The 16,689-nt window shown below is 41.4% G+C and overlaps 1 protein-coding gene across 4 annotated transcripts in view; it reads right to left on the reverse strand.

Moving 5' to 3' along the window:
- Positions 1–902: 902 nt before the first annotated feature.
- PDE7B (phosphodiesterase 7B) overlaps positions 903–16,689 on the reverse strand; it is a 170,585-nt gene continuing 154,798 nt past the window's right edge. For all 4 annotated transcript variants that reach the window (XM_084203631.1, XM_084203632.1, XM_084203630.1 and 1 more), the window contains 5 exons: positions 13,540–13,631; positions 12,357–12,501; positions 10,264–10,360; positions 6,292–6,372; positions 903–5,770 (listed from right to left, as the gene is read on the reverse strand). In XM_084203631.1, coding sequence (XP_084059757.1) covers positions 5,553–5,770; positions 6,292–6,372; positions 10,264–10,360; positions 12,357–12,501; positions 13,540–13,631 — 633 coding nt within the window. In that variant the 3' untranslated portion in view covers positions 903–5,552. The remainder of the gene's footprint in view (positions 5,771–6,291; positions 6,373–10,263; positions 10,361–12,356; positions 12,502–13,539; positions 13,632–16,689) is intronic.

A 16,689-nucleotide genomic window follows, 5' to 3' on the forward strand; every position in this document is an offset into this window, starting at 1 on the left:
GACAGATCTTGAAGTGGCTTTATTCTAAAATCAATTTTGCAGTTCTGCTTGCATCTGAGGGACAGTGGAAACACTGTGATTCTGAAGGGTGGATTTTTTTTTTTTTTTTAGAAAAGTTTAAATTTAACATGTTGGCTAAATAGCACTGAAACAAAATATATTTCCAGCTCCTGTATTTTGTTCAATTGTAGTATTTGCATGACACGAACTACGTGAGTATTGTTGCTGAGCACTTTGAGGTAACAAATGAATTCTGGCTTTAGAAATGTGTCAGAGACAAGAAGAGTCCCTGCAGTGATACCCATCAGTGACGACAAGTATTTCTCACTTAGAAATACTTATCAGTGTAGAACATCAATACTTCTCGTATTTTCAATTAAACTTCAAAAGCTTCTGTCATGTTGCACATATAAAAAACATGGCCTGAAACAGAAATGAGAGAATGGAGATTAAAACTGACCAATGATCCTAAGAAGAACTCATTACTGGAACTGAAACAATAGTTTAAGGAAAACTCTCCTTTAAATACTTAAGCAGGGAAGCACTTTCCCTGGGGTTTGAAAATCCTTCTACTACATGCTTAGGAAAATTACATGGAAATGCTTTCCTTGCTGGAAACTCCATTTATATTCATACAGCAAGTCTAAGGGGAAATTTAGAGAAAAGTTCTTCTCAGAAACACAACACTAGGAACGTGATTATTCTGTTGGTAGAAAGGAGAGACAGTGAGAGAATGCATGCAGTGGGATTTTTGCTGCTTTGTCAAACCAGAATGTCTTCTGCAAACAAAGGAGATCCTTCAATCAACTGGCTTTACCAAAGAACTTGGAACACTTAACTTTCTTTTTTTTATTAGCTGTCATTCTTTGACATGATGAATACTTACAGCAGTATGTTAAAAAAGATACAGTTAAGTCTCTTGGCATCACTGCATAGCAGTCACAGCATTTTCACACAATCTAGTGCTTCCTTTCAGAATGATGCATATGGCATATATACGCACATATGGGGGCTGATTCTTGGTCCCAGTGAAGTTGGGGGACCAGTGTTTGGCCCATAGAGTTGTATAAGATATGTGACTATGTATATATAAAATGCTTTACAATAAACATGACACATACAATCTTGAATTCAAAGATAAGCAGAATATATTTTACATCCATGTCAAGCTTATGGTCTGCGCTTAAAAGTTTATGTACCTAAAATATTGGATGGATTATAGAAACAAAGAGCAACAGTTTGCACCAATCAAAGTAATTTGAATACATATTCATGGCATGAAGCTTGCTGTGTATTTTTGTTTTGTGTTTTGGGGTGGCTTTTTTTTTAGATTTGCAGGGTTTTAATTCAAATTTAATTATTGATTTTTGTGGGCCATGGGGGTCGTGGTGACATCAGGAGGGGAATAGGCATACTTTATGAACAACTCAGATTAGCAACTTAAAATATAAGACAATAAATCATGGCTGGTACCCTGTCTGGTACCTGAAAATAAAATTGGACTAATTGAGTTTTTCCTTTCTGAGGAGAATTCATTTGGAAGGACTAAGTGTGCCTTCTGCATCTAACTTGATAAAAACTTTAACAGAAATTGAAACCCCAGATTGCAAAAGCTGGTGAGAACACTATGCAGTGTAACAACAGCCTTATCTCAGTTACAGCTTTCTCATTAATCGTTGGGGAGGTTTTGTTTTCTTCATGAAAACCAAGTTTATACAAAACTAATTGACCTGTGCTGTAGATTAGGTTAGATACAACTGCAGATCATGTGGTTTTTTTTCTTCTTCCTCCATCGATTCTACTTAATCTCAGCTACTCCTGTCTTTGTTCCTTGTATTCCAAAGATACATGTTGTCAGTGGTCCTTTTATTCCCCATTTGACTGGTGGCTGAACCACTGACACTTACGGACATAAAAGTAGGTAAAATCTTTGCTTAATGACAATGCATACATATGCATTATTTTAACCAGCTTAAGATTTTCTCTTATTATCACTTATTATTGTTAGTTATACAAAATTTTACCTCTTAAATGGTATGAAATCTTCATTTAGAGGTACTAGATTTTAATCTCATTTGTGGGCCATAAAAACATTTTAACATCCTGCTTTTAACAGCTTTTTTCCTCTTTCTAGATATGAAAACCTTAACTCAGTTTGAAAACTTTAAAATCTTTCAGCTGCACTGGCCCAGTGGGAAGGAAAAATAATTCACAAGGGCCTTCTGTAAAGTGGCTGATAGGGCTGACACCACCAAAATCTGTGTTATCTGCATAGCTTTTCTATTCTGTGCATCAGCAGCCTGTTGGCACACTGGGGAGAAACCCCAGTGCAGAAATGCCCTCCAAACCAGAGAATACCACACACGTGTCACAACTGCACGTGCTAAGCACTGGTGCTGTTGGATTGGCTGTACCAGTGAGGGTTTCTACGGGAAATCAGATGGCTGCATTTTGCATTACAGACTCCAGGGAATCTGTCTGCCAGAGCCTACCCTTTCTGAGCACTTCTGTCTGGAGCACCTGAGGCACACTGGCCCAGGCCCAAACCTGTGCAATGGGTTTGGCTCACAAGTACAGAAGCGTTGCTGGGGCCACCCTGAACCTCTTTCAAGCACTGTTTCATTAGACAAGGTGATTGAAATCTAGCAGGTATGTTCAGTGCACCAAAATCCCCCATAATAATTTTGGCCCTTACTAGTTTCTAAGGGCCTGATAATTTTCAGAAGAGCTTTTTAAAGTTGGAAAGTTTTAACGTGGTAAGAGCAAACTTGTAATGGAACCTGTAGATTCCACTTGTAGAAAAGGGCTTGGGTTTAATGTGGCTGTAACAAAATTTGATTTGTACCTAAGCTTTCCTGTTGGACCTATTTTCTGGAAGCTCTTCAGAAACAGCTCGACAATGTTTCTGTCAAGAGCTTTTTATGCTGCTAGACGCTGAGTTTAACTAAATTTCAGAACATTTTTAAAAAATTCCTTGAGCTAGATGGCAAAGGGCTTCCATTTCTTAGTAAAAAGATAAAACACGGGAAATTACATTCTTTTGTATGGACTTAAGTGCTTCTAAGCAGTGCATTACATTGCTCACGGTAATGTCCTAATAATTGCCCTACATCTGTCAGAAGGAAAGGTACACCTAAAAAGCTGCAAAGTGGTGGTGCTTCCACCCCCACCACCCTCATGTGCTTAAGAAGACATTTATGTCCTGTAGTTAGAAACAATTTAATTCTTCTACTACAACTCCCTTGAGTGCCCTTTGCTTGCTGTGGTCCTTTTATTATATGAATCTCATTTAGATTAGTGGGAGGAAGAAGGAGGTTTTCTATTGGTTGTACCTTACATAACAGTGGAGGGGCAGAAAAACATCGCTGGAGTGCTTTGTGTGCTCAGTGCGTTTTGCCCCTTTTTACTTCACTGGCTTTCAGCCTCTTTTCTCTGAAGATACATACAAAGAATTAATGGAGTAAATCATCCTTCACTAAAACTCATGCTTTTTATTTTCCTCTAAACACATTAGTCACCTTATGAGCATGAACCTTCTCTCATCAGGTCAATATCCCCTGTAATTGAGAAAAATGTATTATATTTTCCCTTGCACTTCTGTGAGTAAACATCTTTCTCATGTTTCTCAAACACCAACTTGAAAAGCTCTTTCTTTGTTGGCCTCTTCAATGTCTTCACATCTCAACGTGACTACCCCAATGTGACTACCTGGCCATAGCTGCTCGTTCTTTCGGAAAGCAGCTGTACAGATTTGATGTACGGGGGGTTCACAACAACACTGCACTTCACCTGAATGCAGTTACTCTTTCTGCAGGCAGAGGAGCAGGGGTCAATCCCTTTGGTGCAACACAGTAGTGTCTGAGAATACAATCTCACTGAAATGGTGGAAGCTTAAGTAAAGTTTAATAAAGACTTTCAGAACTGAGGTTGTTTATGGCATAGTTAAGGCCAAGTATCTTTCACAAAGATGAGATCATAGAAAATTCTTCAGCCACTATGATAGCTTAGAGGATTTTTAGTAGTCTGACTACAACAAATTTTTTTCCTTCATTGACTGAGTCTAATCCAAAAGTCAGTTGAAGTATTCTTTTAATGAAAAGAAAAATACAAATGCATTTTGATGATGACTATCTAAGGAGGGAATGTGGGGAAAAAATCAGCTACACTGCAACATCTCTCAAGAAAACAACTGAACTCCAGAACTAATGCCGTGCTTTGTAGATGACTAAGCTATTTAGTAAAAATTCACACATTTGAATAAATGGTAATCATGCTGAACTGTCAAATCATGTGGTGTTGCTGTGGGGCCTGGGGTTTTTTTTGAACTTAAAACTTCAGGCGCTGTGAAACATTTGCCTAGACCGAATGTGCAAGGTGCCATGGATTAACAACACGGACCCATATGGAATGTGTTTGAAGTTTTCAAGAAGTTATCCTGCCAGACTTCATTCCTTAATGACCTTTGATACACCTTGGATAGTGGAAAGGCAGTTCAGAATTGTATCTTGTAATCGTAGGATTTTGGCAGCTATTAGAAGATGAAGGATGCTAGAAGTTAAGGCTTTTATCCACAAACAATGGTGTATATTAATAAACTCTATACCATATTTACAAATGCTTTCTCTTGTATTAAAACTAACAGTATTCTGTTCACAGTGCCAATGTTTTTACAGGTAGCAGTCATCCCACAGTACTCCAGTATTTTGGCATGGGAATCAGTAGCGCTTTCTATTTACAGAAAATGTACACATATGAATATAAACAGGTAACTTGAAACAGTACTCAAAAGATAGATCTGTTTGTGTTTCAAAGGTTTAGACTGTACTACACCTTCCCTTTCGGCTGCGAGGGAATACTGTTCCTTGCAATGAGAAGATGCCCGTCTTTTATCCAAAGTGGCATAAAAATGATTACCAAAACAAGCCTTGTTACACTGAAGGTGTGTATACGGAGAGTAACTTCAGTCCAAGGTTTAGAGATCTGTTGTTTAGTGCACAGAATACAAAAGTTAAAAAGGTTTTTAACCACTAAAACAACCCGACTCTCTGCCCTCTGCAAGCACCGTCCCACTCGGTCCATGTCCTCTGGATGCTGGAGATGCTGGTGGTTTAATGTGCAGCCCAGCTGCCAGCCTAGAAAGGGTGTGGCGCTCTGGGCCTATATACATATGTCACAATATGACTTGTGGTAAATGGAAAGATCACCAAGAGTGCCTCTCTGTGCCCCCTGTTCTCTCAGCAATCCTCCCTGCTTCATGGCAGCTGGAACTGGCCTGGCCTCCTGGCTGCTGACTGGGACTCCACTTTGGGGCAGATCGGGATCAGGAGTGACGAATGGCATCAGGCATGCGCAGAATGGAGAGAGGGGAGAGGAACATGAAGATCAGAAAGAAACCCAGCAGAACCATGGGCGTGTTCATGAGGACCCTTAGAGCTTTGCCGTTTCTTGCCTTTGCACGGTGTTGACAACAGGCTCCAGCTCCTCGGGACCTTTTTTGCTGCTGTGACCAAGACGGAGATAGCAGTGCTAGAAGGAAAAGTGCAAAGCTGCCACTAAGGAGTCTCTTCTTCATTTAAAGTCTGTTCCTGGCTGCCAGTCACTTGGCCTGAGTGGTCATTGCTCCTACTACTGCTGTGTTGCTTGTGGAGCAAACTTCTCCACTTGGCCTTGTTCCTCCTGAGATGGCTTAGCATGTTTTCAGATAGGGGAGTGTTGCCTGTAAACTGGGCCCACCTCTCAAAGAGTGGCTCAACGATGTATGTCATGAACCCTGGAAAAACAAGGGACAGCTGGTGAGCAACAAGTTAGTTCCACAAGTGCACTGCCCCACCAAGTGCCTCAAAAGCACAGAGCAAGGTAAGTGGCAAAAGCCCTGATGAGAAATAACAACAAACTCTCAGACATCAATTTCTTTAGAAATGCACAGATTTTGACCAGCATACATGACAAGATATAGCTTTATCTGTGTGTGTCGCAGTAAACTCTGTGACCGTCAGCAAGCCTTTGAGGAGATTTCAGACAAGAAAGTAACCAGTGTTTAACACTGGCTGCAATTTTTTCCATGGGTAGTTCCCCCTATGCAAAGACTCCTTTGTCTTTCTGTTGAACATTTGGCTTACACAGATTTCTTTTTGAACATTTTAATTTAAAACACATTTTTAACTCTTATGGTAGCCGCAGCTCTTATTGTTAAAACAACTGGATTGGAGTGGGGCATGTGGTAAATAAAAGGTTTTCTTAAAGCTTCTGCCATAGTAAGATAAACATGAAGAGAATGAAACTAATACTTACCAATCTGGATGCTTGGTACTGTATCCTTTTGCTGATTGCAAAGGGGGCTTATTTCCAGTTCAAATTTTTGTTCCAGATCACCTGCAAATAAAAAGGGAAAAAAAAATCTTTTTCTGACACCTTTATCTCTTCTCCATACCTATGCCACACTCTTACAGTGTCTGCAACTGTGTGAGGAGTTGGAATCTTCTAGCAATGATGATCATGGTAAATGTCTAAATACCTTCATTTTCTGGACTTTTTAGGTATCAGAGAAATCAATTATCCATCTACAATAACAAGATAAATCTAAGAAAAGACAACTTTTAGATAAACATTAAATCTGAGCACGTAAGTGTTCTGAGGACCTTAATTTTTAAAATAGACTCTCTCATATGAAAGGTTTTTAAGGCATTCTAGTTCACTCACTACTTGTTCAGATCACTTCCTACCAGAAAACTGCAGTGTATCAATTTTAGATTTACAGTAGTACTGCAGTGGAATTTGCTAGTGGGTTCTTGTGGAAGTGGCTCATAAAGGGAAGCATGTTGGAGTCTGGAAACTCACAGCTGTGGCTGCACCAACAAACTAGTAAGGGCCAAAGCATGGACTCCAGTAATATTTCAAGTGTCAAGAGCTATGGAGCTCAAGTTATAAATGTGGAAAAGGGATGAAATTAAAAGTCTGTCTTATTACTGTGCAGTAGCTGGGTATCAAGCTATGCCTTTGCTGCTGCAGTGAGCATATTTATTTCCTGGGTCATCCACGAAGTCCCCAGAGAGGCATCTGCACAGGACTGACTTGGGACAGAAAAGTAGTTGGCTGAACTCCTAGCCACCTTCATAGCAGAGCATTTGACTAACTCGACCAGGAGGTCTCCAGTTCCAAATCTGGGACTGTCCTGAAGATTCCTGCAGGCAGCTCCTGCTGTGACCAGCCCTGGGGACTGTTTCAAATTGTTGGAAGAAAAACCTGCCTGGGGAATCTGCCCACTCCAGATGCCACCTCAGACTGGCCCTGATGCAGAATTGACCAGGTTTGACACTGAGAAGACACTTAGAAACAGTCAGTAGAAATTATTCCTGCAGAAATGGTCACACAGGACAGGCTTCTGTACATAGTAATGCTAGGAGATGTTTTTTATGGAGTTGAAGGTAATCAATAGTAACAACCACGCTGGATTTAAGAATTCAGCAGAAAAGCATCTCAGAGGGTGTAATTTGCTCACTACCATGCCAAAGACGACAATCACTTTTTCTGCTGGAGAGACTTCATTCCCCATGCCTGAAATTACTGCATGCAAAGATTGCTCTGAGTTAAGTTTTGGGTGTAGGGGTTTCCTTAAAACAAACACTGTCTGTGAGTGCAACACATCCTTTGTGAGTGTGACCCTTCCCTGCCAGTGTACAATCCTGGTTACTGCAAGAGGTACAGGACCTTTCCTTGCTACAGGAAGGAAGGGAAGTGAGAGTTAACTGTGTGCAAGCGAAGATGTGCCACTTGCCCTCACACAATAATATTTTGATTTACTAGTAAGGATGTAGTGAGGGCTGGCCAGGAAGAACTTTCCTGTAAGAAAGACAGACCTGCTATTTTAGACAGAACACTGTATTCAACCCATTTTGCTTTAAATCCACTGTTTTTGTTTAAAAGCTCTTTTCTCCCCATGAACAGTTTTTGCTATTGTGCTACTCAGGTTCTATAGCCCCATATAAAACACTGTGGGCATTTCTAAGCCTTGCCTTTCTTCCCTCTGCAGCATGGAATCACTTCTTAAATGCGAACAGAGTATTTTCAGTTCTATTTGAGTACTTAGGAAGTATCAAGAAAACATTTTTAGCTTCATGAACAATCAAAAGGAACAATTTAGCAAAACTGAGATGCAATAACAGGGCCTTATGTTTCCAAATGTGCAATTTGTCTTCTTCTCATCTACCCCTCCAAAAATGTTCGACTAAAAGAAAGTTTCTAATTCCAGTTTCTAATTCCACCTCTGTAGGTGTTCTGGGTGGAAAATGATTGACTCAAAGTATATCCATACCTGGCTCAAAGTATAAGCACATCTTCTTGTCTTTCAGAAATCACTTAATTGACAAAAATAAGATTTGCTTTTGCATGGTAAGAACTTAAAATTATGGTCAATTTTTTTTTTGTTTCTAGTTACTATAAAAGGAACTGCATGAATTAGTTCTTGAGAACCTTTATGCTAGGAAAAACCTTCCAAGCAATTTTTAAACCTTATCAGAGAAACTGATAATTAATGTTGCTTCAACATTAGCCATTTTCTTGAAAGCTTTTTCGTACTACTTCCAGTTTCATGTATACAAATCAAGATTTATTACTTACCCTGTGTTCCTAGCTGTGTTGACTTTTAAAAGATATGAAAACAAATTAGAGTATTTTTCTAGGAAAGGGGTTTTTTTAGGAGCTGCTGTAGGTGTCAGATGCTCCCTGAAATGTACCTAGATTGTGTATTTTATTTATTAACATTTAGTGTAGATGCACCAGAACCCTGGCAGATCAGGATCTGAATCTCTATTAAAATGGCCTTAGAAATATTCTATTTAAAAAATGTTAAATCTTCCAGAAGGAAGATTAAACAAAGCACTAATTGTGGTATTATCTGTCTCATCTATAGTTAAAAATCAAAACATGAGACCTTATGGTTTCCAAATGTTAAACTTAGTGCTGAAAAATACCTTCAAGCCCCATCATTGTGTGTAAGGGAGAAGAGAGGTCTACAAAAACACTTTAAAGTAATGGTATCTAAATGCATGCTATTTAATACTGGGGGTGTTGTACCACTGAACAGGACTATACAGCCACTAGTGATAATCAGACCACAGTTTCTGCATAACTGTCCCACAAAAAATGCTCCTTTTCTCCCTGTGGCGCTTCTAACTGGTCTCATGTAGTCAGGTGTCCCTTTTCAGAGGTATATTTTAGATATCAGATGAACAAATCTTGAGGAGAGTGGAAAAAACATTACATTTGTAAGAGCTGAGCTCTTTCTCAGCATGGTCCCCTGATACACTAAAGGTGAGATACTGCACCTCATAAGCTGCCTGCTGATTATGCCTTCACTACACACCTAACTAAATCTGCACTGGGCCAGTTGCTTATGTTGCTTCAAAGGCATCAAAGTCAAAGGCATTTCACCAGCTTAAACTGACATTGGCTGAAAATTAACTTGCTGACCTGTTTGTCCGTGTTACAGACTAACTATACCAGGTACCAGCTCAGATGTGGCTTAATTTTGCAGTGCAGAATATTAAATGAACTAAGAAATTCATTGCGTGCTCTTCCACTTGCCTTCAACTCTCAGGATGCTCTGAACAAAGAATTTAGCAGTGATTAAACTCTGTTGCACCCTGTATTGTAACACAGCATGACCTTGCCTATGCAGATAGAGCCAAATGGTATAATTACTGTGTTTCAAAAAAAAACCCTGCTTGACTGTGCTCTCTGCAGGGGTCTGAAAACATTTGCAGTAGGTTCTAGCTGAGGTTTGGCTTGCCTGCTTTGGCCCTTTCAACAGCATGCTGGGAAGCATGTTTGAACCCTGCCTCTGCATTTGCAGGCAGAAGAATGTGTCATATGTGGGAAACAGCGAGGGTAAGGCTCCCATCAGCGTTGTAGTGGGAGCACGAAAAGACAAAACCCAGTGCTAGGATTTTGGGGCAGTGTGGTGCCAGCACCATTCCAGCTCAGAAACGCTCATGGTGACTGGAGGGCCTCAGAGAGGAACCCAGCCCTGGGCTTTGCAGCTGAATTCAAGTGCTGAGGCACAGCAAAACCCTCCCTCCTGCCTGGTGCTGGCAGAGGAGCAGAGAAACACTTGTTGCTCTTCTACCCCTTCCCACTTTTCCAGTGAGGCAGCGCATCTCTGAAGAGCTCGTTCTCAAGGGACATTTCAGTTCTGCCTCTGGCTTGTCACACAGAAACCATGCAAAGCTGGGGTGAAAGGGACTGCTGTGAGCTGAAGGGGCTGACCTTGCCGGTAAAACTCTTCGCAGACCCGCTCACTCCACTGCTTGCTCAGATCCCAGACCCGGCAAGGGTTGCAAATGTCAGCACACTTGAGTGCAATCTGAAAGCAAGAAGAAAAGCAGTAGTGAGAAAGGAAGTTACTGTTTAGCAGAGCTTCAGCAGTAAATCTGCAGTCATGGAACTCCCAGGCCCTACCAGCGATGCCAGGAAGGGTTAAGATTACCTTTCAGAGGCTCAGCCTCACCCAAATGTGCCCTTTGAGGAAAGAGCATTTATTTAAGCTGCAAACAAAACTTTCATTCAGCCCTCCACTTTACCGTAGTGAGAACAAGAGCAGGGCCAAATTCCAAGGCTGCAAAGTGTTTTGGATATTCCTTGGAAGGAATAAGCCAACAAAAGCCTCAGGCTGGCTCCTGCTGACTGCTTGGCTCAGCATCCATGGCTGATGACAAGGAAGGGAAGAGCCAAGCTGGTGTATTTGGGCATGATTTCTCTGTGGTCTCAGTGAGTGACCTTGCATCTCACTTCAATTACACTTCATCTTAATGTCTGCATATTTTTGTTTACAAAGCTAAGCACAGGGCTCTCCACACTGCCCCTGGCCTGGTTTCACTTAGTTAACTAGTACTTTTTAGTGCTTTGTAGGAGCATGAGTACAGGGGAAAATATTTTTAAAACTGAGTAACTACTTCAGAAAAGTAAACCATGTAATAGTCTGCCTGTCTTACTGCCTTGGAACAAAATATCATGTGCCTCATTTCTTCACAGGCTGAACACAGTCATTCAGTCTGACAGAAGTCAGAAATCATTCTGGCACCCGGGAAGAAAATATAAGTATTTCCTCCTAAGAGTTCAGACCTGTGAACCAGCAGAGGGAAATCTCCAAGTCATTTTTCTCTTTGGATTAAGCTGATTAGTCTTAATGTCACTGTCTACTGCAAAGACCTTTCAAACATTCTTTAGCTTACTCCAATCAATCAAGAGTTCTTGATCTTTTTCTTTTCTTCTTCCATAACTAATTCACCAGACAAGTAAATCTTACTGTTTCCTTGTTCCTAAGTTCCTAGTGCATAAGAAACCTTTTTTTGCCATAGCTGAGAGCTGTAATTCCTCTGCTTTTGGTATTTGCACAACTTTCTTGCCTTATCTGTCCAGAAATATGGTCAACCTGTCAGCCTGCCCTGCACAGTCTGTGCAGGAATCTGACAGAAGACTGTGTTTGAGACAGAACAGGTGAGAAACTACTACATTTCCCATGCTGCTGGAGGGGGAAGAATTAACAGATCAGCACTTCTTTCCTTGCAGGTGTCACCTTTGCCGTGCACTTTGATGAAAGGAAATTATGCAGGTGTTTGTTTTATAAATAAAAATGATTACTTCAAATTCTTTATGTATTTAGGAATGAAATTAATGTAATTTCTCCAAAGAAGCAAGTATATGTAGCTACGTTAATCACAATAATGCTTTAATAGATAGAGGTTTATTCTGAAGAGTCTGCTAATGACTGCTGCTTAGCTGGAAGAACCAGTAGGAACCTATTTGATTTTTGAATAAAGCATGGGTTTTCCATTAGCTGGTCAGATGCACTAGAGAAGCATCTGCTGCCATGGCAACAGCTGTCTCTGCAGAGGCAGTTTCTGAGCATCCATCACAGGAACAGGACTTGGAGACCCGATGTCAGGCTGTCCTGGAAAGAACACCAAGGAGGGGGCTCTCCTGCATGGCGCTAGAAAAGAACACCAGTGGAGTGACATTTGCCAGAAGAGACAGACACTCCAACTGAAGCATTACCTGGGAAGAGAAGCAGTGTTCTGGAAACAAAATAATCTAGTTTATCTCCGTTCCTTAGCATTTGACACTCTCCCGAATCTGTTGCATTCACAGCTTTTTAATTCAAGGAAATTACATAAGGAAATACTGGAGGCACCTTATGCTTGCCTGACGTGCCAGAAGGTGGCAGAAGGGAAGTGTTTATGGTAATAGGTAAGGAGAGGCTGATGTCCAGACATGCTATAATATACTACTCTTAACATATACAAGGAAGTACTGTGACATGAAAAATTAATAAAAACAATTAAAAAAAAAAAAGAAGTTACCTGAAGCATAAAATGTCTGTCTTGTGCATCCTCCAGCCTCAAATCCTGATTGTCAAGATGAGATTTCAGACGGATCAAAAACTCATTCTGCCTGTTTATGTCTGTTGCCAGGATCAGGGAGCCCAACTGCTGCTCAATGTTCTGTCTGCAATGGAGGTAAATAAACTCCATTAATCATGGAACCATTCAACATTAAGAGCTCAAAACAACCTGCTCTGGATCACTGGAGCTGGCATAAAGCTCCCTCTTTCTTTATGGACCCAATCTGATCTGTTTGGTCAGTCTCTGCTGGGTTTTGTGGGCTACAACTGTTCTACCCGCTCAAACAGGTTCAAGAAGAATAGATAATGTAGAAGAAAAACGCTTGTTGGCACAGGTTGTTCTGAAAGCTTCTGAAAAGTGCTAGGAAAGTACAAAAAATCCCACCCTGAAACAACGGCATGTTGCATCAAGAAAAATGCTCACATCTTAATTCACCGGCTCAGAGTTGAGCGGTGAATCCTGCAACTTTGAAGTTGCAGTCAAACTTGTGAAGGTCTAGGCTGAAGTTCTTTAAAGTTGTTGGTCTGATGCAAAGAATTTCTGGAGGGATCTAGAGCTCACTGCTTCCAGGTAACTTGTTTATATTCTTGCTAGGGTCACCTGTGATTTAGAATGTATTACTGCAGTCTGTTCACTGCCTCAATCTCCCATCCTTGGTGGGACTAACACAAGAAAAAAAGCTAGCAGCAACTTGGCCAAGGTGCTCATGTGGCTGCTCTTTTTTCTTTATCCATAAAGACTGAACCACATTCCCTCAGTGACATGTGGAAGTCCTAAGCAATCTTGATGCTCCTTTACCAACTCCTTCAATTTCCTGTTTTTAATCACTATATGTTTCCATTTTCGGTTGGTGCTATGTAAGATGAAAAATGCCAACAATCCATCTGAACAATCCCTCAGCTCTTGCTGGGACTTTCTGTGTTCCTGGTGCTGAGAGTGGCCATTCCATTCCTGTGCTGCAGTAGAGGGTAGGTGTTAAAAAATACTTCTGCTGCACAACTCTGTCTCATGGTTTCCCAGCGGCACCAAGAAGGCGCAGGAAGTTCAGCCTATTCTGAAGGCTGGGCCTCTCTGCCAGTGTGCTTTTAAGAAGGGAGAAGGAGGCCATGGCCTAGTGTCAGTGATCCTGGGGGACACTTACGTGACCTCCTGGGGCAGGTGGGCGAGCAGCCGGGACTCTCGAAGCATGCCTATGGTGGAGCGCCAGTGGTGGTTCTCCAGCACCGACACGTTCTGGGGAGGAACAGCACCGGCAAACGCGAGCATTAGGGTGGTATCCATGGTACACACGTGGATTTGCCATGTCACATGATACCCACAGCTGGCTGGACGTGCTGTAACATGAGCCTAAACTGCGTGCTTTTCAGCCGCAGTTGGATTAGAGTGATTGGTCTAGATTTCTACAGTTAAGGACCTTGTGCTTCTGGGTTTCTTAGCTAAGGTCAGCCCTAGAGGCCTGTTGTTCTGCAGTTTTTGAATCCTGTTGTGAACAGAGGAGCTAATCTCATCTGAGTGGGAGGCAGTTTGCATTCTAGCAGATTTATTAACAAATAAATTAAAGCAGGAGTGCAAAAGCTTATTTTTACCTCCTACTGATTCCAGGCTGACTTTTCAGCCTCTACAGTTTGAATGCAGAGTGGACAAGAAAAAAAAAACCTAAACTGCTAAATTTCCCTTTGAGTCAGGGAACTGCAAACTGCCTGCAGCTGTTCAGTGAAAGCAACAGGAATAGCACTACTGCTGATCATTTGCAGGCTTCAGCAACTTAGCCTGCAACAAATTTTGACTCCTCTTTGTTTCCTTGCTTTCAACTAAGTGGAACCAACGTTAGGTGGGAAAAAAACTGCTGGGGAGCTGAAACCCAGCTTTCTAGGTTGTCAGTAAATTACAACAAATTTGGTATCTTTTGTCTGATGACTTGAAATTACTATCCTAACACAATGCGTTTTCCCATCATCACTTGTTCAGTTCACAGAGTACTTTCTACCACAAAATGCCTCAGACAAGTCACTTGTTCAGAAACCTCTATCATCTGTTCCCTCTTTTGGGCAGTTCACAGCTTTTGCAGTAAATGAGCACCGGATAAGAAAAACAAAACAAAACACAACCAAACCTTCTGAGCGGGCAGCAGAACAAGGACTCCACCCTGTCACTGCCAGCTGGGAAACTGGAGTGAGAATCCCTCTCTCCCGCCACTGCTGACTCCTAGCTCCCTCACGCACAGTGCCACAGCTCTGAGGTATTGCTGCCATAGTACTGCCTTTCCAGTGGGACAGGATGTGCAGCTTCCACTTTTCCAAGAGGGACTGAGCAGCATTTTCTGCCCAAGTCTTCCCCATCTTACTTTGTAGTCCTGTCATATCTAATTTTAAAAAACGAAACATTGCATAACCAAGATCAAATTTGCATTTTGATCATCTTGCCTGGTGCAAAGGTGAGAAGTACAAACTGGATTGACTTCCTATCACACTATTTTCCGCAGTGCTTTTTGTTGCTTCTAAATTCACAGAAACAATGTTGCTTTGGTATTTCTCTGGGTTTGCCAGTTTGTTTCCCTTACAAAAATCACAGATTCTGGGGGGAAAAAAAAGTGAAACCAAATCCAAAACTTTCAAACCATATAAAAACCAATTCCTTTTCTTGGGAAGAGCTGATGGACTCAGATCACAAAATCAATTATGCAATACAGAAATTACTTTTGACAGCAATTCTGTTCATTTGCCAACTTAAATATCCCTTTTCTCCTTTTGCCTAAATACATCAGGATGGACTTTTGCAACCCTACACTCTGACCAAGAAAAATAAGAGAATGTAATAGGACATAACAAATTTTTGGTGTTTTTTTTTTCACCTACCAAGTTGCAGAACTGAATACTGGTCCCAAGAGTCACCCCAAGGCCACAGGCTGCCATCTTCCTACTACCTTGGACAAACTCTGTCTGATGGCACCTTTGGCTTTTGGGAAGGTTTACACTTGTTTAAGATACTGTCTGTGTGCACGGTTTCCTGTGACCCTGGTCTGACTGCATCCTTGAAACATTGCGACCAGGGAGATCCCCCCTGGAGCACCCTGTGTCCTCACATCCCTTCCAGCCTGGCAGCCTTACTTGCTGTGAGGAGATGCTTCAGCAGCACCTGCCTCAAAGAGGAAATTACACTCCATGGATGCAGCTGCTCCTTGGCCATCCTGAAGGTCAGCCAGAATAGGGCTGAGAAGTGACGTAGGCATCTGAGACCTCTCCAGCATCCAATTAGTAGTTACTCATAGGAAAAAGCACACTCAGGTAGTCATCTCAGAGTATTTCCACTTCTCTAAGTTTCTGCTCTTTGCCTACTGCTATAAGAGGAACATCAAATTGACACCGCTGCACTGTTTAGTTTCCCACACTGAAACTGCAGGGAGGAGGGAAAAGGAAAGGTCACGTTAACAAGCAACAACAAGCATGAAGTCATATGAGTCTCCTCTTAAATGTAAGGAGCCAGAATCCCTGAAGTGGCTGCCAGCAATTAGAAGAGTCAGCTATTCCCCCTAGGAACACACTGCTGCTTTATTAAGGCTAATTGCCATGAGCTATCTGATCACCCAGGCTGGTGGGAGACAACCCATGCAGGGAAAGTCTCCGTGCTGGCCTGCAGACCGGGGCTCTCAGCTCTGCTTCACGTGGTGTCCTGGTTTTTTTTAAAAAAGTAATGCAGCTTTGATTTAAGGGCTGCACTACAGGAAGCTTCTGTCACATTTACAACCCTACCCATAGCAATAGATTGCTATAACAGAGACTTCAGGACTATGACAGTTTATTTTACTTAAGCTACCACAATATTTCCAATCTGTTACTTAGTCTGAGCTTTTGAACCACTGCATTCAACACAGACACTGGAAAAAGAACAGTAACTTGAAGAGAGGGAGACTTGCTACTAACTAGGTGCAGAACAAACTTCAATTTTAATTCAAAGTCAAAGGGGATCAAACTTTTTTTCAATCTCTTCAATCTATTCTTACTCATTGAGCAGTTGGTTTAACTACATAATGTTAAATAGTCAAAAATGACACTTTTTATTAGAAGTGTTGCTTTCAAGGAAGATTGCATAAGAGTACTGTTTTTACTGGTGCTCAAAATGTACTTTCCTACTTCCAGCTTACCTACATTAAAGTTGTAAAGTGTCCTTTCATAGTTTTCTGAAATGTTTTGTACCACAGATATGGTATGTGATCTATCCACGCTTCTAAACTTTTACCCTTCATTTAAAAGTCAGACAGTGCAAGTGAGAAGCAAAGTCTGCATCACATTAC

The sequence above is a fragment of the Fringilla coelebs genome, assembly GCF_963513975.1.
Source record: "Fringilla coelebs genome assembly, chromosome: 3".
NCBI classification, from domain to species: Eukaryota; Metazoa; Chordata; class Aves; order Passeriformes; family Fringillidae; genus Fringilla; species Fringilla coelebs.